This window comes from Bison bison, unplaced genomic scaffold (assembly GCF_000754665.1).
Source record: "Bison bison bison isolate TAMUID 2011002044 unplaced genomic scaffold, Bison_UMD1.0 scf7180017845588, whole genome shotgun sequence".
Taxonomy (NCBI): Eukaryota; Metazoa; Chordata; class Mammalia; order Artiodactyla; family Bovidae; genus Bison; species Bison bison.
In genome coordinates this window covers 13,950-18,809 of record NW_011476161.1, presented here as the reverse complement: position 1 = coordinate 18,809, position 4,860 = coordinate 13,950, and the positions used below count along the sequence as shown (strand labels likewise).

The window sequence follows — 4,860 nt, the reverse complement described above, 5'->3', positions numbered from 1 at the left end:
CCTCCAAATACAGTCACAGTCACAGTCTGAGGTGCTAGGAGTTGAGGTGTCCACATGTGAATTCCAGGGGGACACAGTCTAGCCCATGACTGGTCCCACCCTCTGTGTTAGGCCCTCGGGGTGGTGTTGGGCAGAGCCAACTGGGTCCCTGCCCTCTGGTGGGACAAATGTTACCAAAGGGGAAGTACAAGGGGCTGTGGAAGTAGAGTAAGGAGACCTACCTTGCCCAGGGTGGGGGGACACCCCAGGAAAACTGGCTGGCCGGGAACTAAACTCATGCAAAGCATCTGTGGAATGGCATAGTTTGATCTTAGAAAGTTGGACGTTCTGGAATTGAATACACATCAGATGAGGAAGGAACATGCTTTGTGTTTTCCCAGAAGAAGTGCAGCAAAGTTCCCCTTCCGACAAATGCAGAGGGGCAGGGCTGGCTGGAAGTGTTTTCGCTAAAATGTTTAATCACAGTTCCCCCAGGGTCCTACAGTTTCGAGTGCTAATCATCTCAGTTGCACAGCATGGTTGTACTACTTTGAGTGACTGTTAGATTGGGAAACAGTATAGTGCCGCTGTGTGTCCTTATGTCCACTGGAATGCACGGATGGTCAGTGTGTCCAGTCCCACCCGTTGCCATGGTGACCCGTCGCCCTTCCCCGCCCCCGGCAGAAGTGATCGTCGCTCTGCATCCCTCCCTGCAAGGCAGGCTCGCTCTGCGCACAGCCCTTTGTGTCTGGCTTTCCCCCTCAGCTGGCTGGTTCCGAGACCATCCAGGGTCCCGCACCCCTCCGTGGTCTCCTCCTCCTGTTGCTGAGTGTGCCCGTGTGCAGGTGGACCACAGTTTTTGTTGCCCTGTGGACGGGCACATGGGCTGTGCCGGGTTTCGCGCTGATGAAGGCAGCTGCTCTGAACATTCTCTTCCAAGGCTTCTTCTGGACATTCATGGGTCAGTGCCTAGGAGTGGAATGGCTCAGTGGTAGGGTAATGAACATTAACCTTCTGAGCAAAATGGCTTGAAAAACACAATTTATCGAGCAACATCCTTGAATCACTTACTTATCTTTTCCCCACACATTCAATTGAGACCAGTATAAGCTCCTCTTCCCTGGGGGTCTGCTGTTGGTGCCAAGGAGAGAGGGCACCAGGTTATAATTGCTCAGACCCTCACAGCACCTGATACTGAGCGAAGGCGGCTAACCTCAGCCCCCACCCTCCTGTCTCTGGGCCACACAAGGGCAAGGATGCCGGTGCAGCCGAGAATGGCACCCCTCGAGTTTGGTGTCTTTTCTGTAAAACTTCTGCAGATACTCAGACATACCGCCTGCGGCTGCCTCCGCAGGATGTGACCCAGAGCTGGAAGGGAAAAACAACTTGTACTGGAGTGAAGGATTTAGCGGCAGCTTTCTAATCTAAGTTGCAGGCGGAGCTTGCTGAGCCGGGAGTGCAGCTTTTTACACAGAACAAAGTGATTTCTCTTTCTTCGGAAAAATGCCCACTCTGGTTGATTGCCCAGAGCATGCGCCCCTCTGTTGTAGCAGGATGGGATGAGACGGTCATCTGGTCACGAGAAGCACAGTCCCTGGGGGCAGGGAGGAGAGCTGGGGACCACCTCCTCCTTCCCTAAGACTCACCCTGCCGCGGGGCTCTCTCCTTCCCCACCCTTGCTCTGTCGTGAAGGGAAACAATTCTCGGGAAACGCCAAGGTCCGTTTCTTCTGGTGGTTCTCACTTCTAGCCCTGCTGCCCGAGGAAGCTGGTCCACACATGTGCTCCTGCATTCTTTCAAATCACCGAAGGCCATTCTTGGCCGTTTGGAAAAGCTCACTAGCATGTGTGAAGCCATACTCCCAATATGTGGCCTGTTCACCTAATATGCTGTCACAAGAGTCTGGGGCTCCAGGGTGCAAGCCGGTGACACTGGGCCCTGCAGAACTTCCTGGGGCTGGCGGGGTCCGTGGGAAGCAAGCCGGGTTGGCACCTGCCCAGTGTCAGTGAACCCAGATGGCATCCTCAGCTCTAGAAAGTGAGGATTTAAGCCTGGCAGACTCCTAGTCTCTCCATGTGTACAAACCCTTCTCTCTCTGAAATGATACCAAAAGGCCAATTATTTTTCTAAACTGACCACAAACTCTGAAGCGTTGAATGAGCCGAGTACGGCTTCCAGTTGAGCACAGACCTCAGTAGGGTCTCTGCAGGTTCTGCCAGCTGAGAAGCGTCTTCTTTGCCCAGGGGACACAGGGTGGGGCAGAGGCTGTCCCACTGAAAGGCAGGGGCTGCCGTGTGGGGAAGGGCTCTGGGGTCTAGAGCGAGTCTGTGGGGAGACGTTCCATTTTGGAAAACGTGCTTCACGCCCATGGTCCTCCTTCCCTGGGCTGCTCCCATTCTGTTGTCTGAGCAAACAAACAGCTTGGCTTCCTGACACTGAAAACGTGAGTCACCCCGGCCGCTGATGCTGCCGAGTGGGGCCTTTCAGCAGCTAAAAGTCGAAGCAACGGTGACGAAGTCAGAAAAAGACCTGCACGGCTCACTGCTGCTCAGCGGCTGCGGGATTTGTTTATTGCTCAGCGGCTCCAGCTGCACAGGCAGCCACGTGACAGTTCATGAGCCAGAAAAGGGCTCTGGTTTGAGCTCACGTGAAATAGCAGGATTTTTAAAAACGTACATGACACTGGCCTTCAGACGTTTCAAGTTGTAGAAATCAGAGGGTTGGGCTGAAGGCTTAAAGAAAAACACAAAAGTACAGAAAATAGCTTTCAAATCTCTTTGTTCATGGCGTTGGTTCTGCCGGCCGAGGAAAGGACACGACGCGGGCCACGCCGCTGGGGTCAGCTCCGGCTTTATCTAAAACAGCTGGATCATCGAATCTCTGGACTTGCCGACACCAACCCATTTCACTGAAAGGGGAAGGGGAGGCTCAGCCTAGGGCGAGGCCGGTGGAGGGGGTGGCTGGACACAGGGCACCCACCTGCCACGCCGACGTGGTTCTCCACGAACCGGATGTAGCTCTGGGCCTGCGGGGGGAGGTCCTCCCACTTCCGGGCGCCCGTGGTGTCCGCCTTCCACCCTGGCAGCGTCTCGTATTCCACGTCCACCTTCTGCAGGACCTCCTGGTTGGCTGCGGATATGGGCTGGGTGAGCTGCGTGCCGCCGATGTCCACACGGCCATGGGCCTGCGACCCCCAGCCCAGGGTCTGCTTGCCCCAGCGTTCGGGGGCAGAGAAGGCAAGCAGCCCTGCCTGGTTTTCTCAGGGCTGGGGGGGTGGTTCTGGGATGCTTCCTGTTCCCCTTCCAGCCCAAGGGACACACCACCCTGGACACGGATTCCAGGGGACACCTCAGCTAAGGAATTCTGAGGCCCCCACTTCTAAGGGGATTTGAGGTCCTGCAGTGTTAGGGTTCCTGAAGGATCTATGTTCCCCTCCTCAGGGCAAGGATCCCACTGGGTCTGGACTCCTGGCCTCACAGCAGACGCCAACCACCCCTGTGGTCAGAAATTGCTGGAAGGAGCTGTCCACCGCAAGTACATGCCCTGAGTCCCAGCGCTGCCCTGCTGTGTCCTCTTGGAGTTCAGAGTCAGTTGGTCTGGGGGACACTGGCCGAGAGGACGCGTGGGGCTCCCACAGCCGAGAGTCTGCACACACATGCTGGGGGGCTATGAGGGCAGTTCGCCCACGGCCGCCGGTGCGGGTGGGGTCATCCGTGACCCCAGGCCAGGCACACAGGAAAACATCACTGCCTTTACGCCTTTTAGAAGGAACACTTGCTTGGTCACAGAAACTTCAGGGAGACCTTAAAAAATCTAACCAAAAACGTGTTTTCTTAGGTCAACATCATCATCCTATTTGTCCCAAGTTTTGAGCGTCCACAGCCCGTGTCTGCTATTTCAGGTGAGTCCCCAGCTCCCGGGAGGTGGGCCTTGACCCTGGGGGTTCCCCAGGATCTTGGGTTCAGGCTGGCCCTTGAGTCCCTCTGAGCTCTCCCCAGAGTGGGGACGCACAGGCCTCCGCTCGGGGTGAGAATCTGCCACGGACAGAAGTGGGAAGAGCCTCCGACACGGGCTGCCCTGCGTGCCCGACGCACACGCATCGTCCCTTCCGCCCGAGACCAGAGGCCAAGGGCAGAGGGGCGGCGGCGCCCGCACCTGGGAAGTAGGGGATCCGCTTCCCGCCAAGCTTGTACGCCACGCCAACCTTGATCTCGTCCAGGGCGTCCAGGATGTCCAGTTTCGTCAAGGCCAGCCTGTCCAGAGCACAGGGAGAAGCCGAGGGCGGTCAGCCGCCGTCGCTGCTCCCGCCCAGCCCCACCCCTCGCTCCTCTGTTTGCAGGACTAGGACAGAGGATGGCAGAGCCCCGACGGTTAGGCCGGGAGCCCAGCACTGCCCCGTCCCCACGGCCCAGCAGAACAGGGGTCTGGATGAGTGCAGGCCCTCTGCTCTGGGCTTGCTCCCCGGCTCCAGGAGAACCTCTGCACTGCTTCCGGGGGCGGGCCACCCTCTGGCCTCTCGATGCCTCCTTCCCTGTCTACGCTCAAGAGCCAAGGCAGGGCCAGCCCCAAGGCACCCTGGACGGCCCTCCCCATCACCCCCCGGTGGCCTCGCTGTGTGGAAGGGTTTCCCCAGGGTGAGGTCACCCTGTGTGGGGAGGACTGTGGCCCTGAGCCCTGAGGCCCGGCTGCCCTGCTCCTGCGGCGTCTGGGGAGTTGGTCTGGGCCCCCAGGGGATGGGCGCCCCGGGGGCGGGGGGCGCCTCAGCACTACCCACGCGGTGAATCCGTTGACCATGTGGGCATATCTCAGGATCATCAGATCCAGCCAGCCGCAGCGCCGCTTCCTGCCCGTGGTCACGCCCCACTCGTGGCCTCGGCTCTG

At 58.4% G+C, this 4,860-nt stretch overlaps 1 protein-coding gene across 1 annotated transcript in view; it reads right to left on the bottom strand.

The window, feature by feature from the left end:
* Positions 1-2,521: 2,521 nt before the first annotated feature.
* LOC104985649 (adenylosuccinate synthetase isozyme 1-like) overlaps positions 2,522-4,860 on the bottom strand; it is a 14,232-nt gene continuing 11,893 nt past the window's right edge. Inside the window, exons 14-17 of the mRNA XM_010835903.1 lie at positions 4,754-4,857; positions 4,135-4,232; positions 2,959-3,108; positions 2,522-2,887 (exon numbers count right to left, since the gene is read on the bottom strand). Of these exons, the coding sequence (XP_010834205.1) occupies positions 2,835-2,887; positions 2,959-3,108; positions 4,135-4,232; positions 4,754-4,857 (405 nt within the window). The 3' untranslated portion in view covers positions 2,522-2,834. The remainder of the gene's footprint in view (positions 2,888-2,958; positions 3,109-4,134; positions 4,233-4,753; positions 4,858-4,860) is intronic.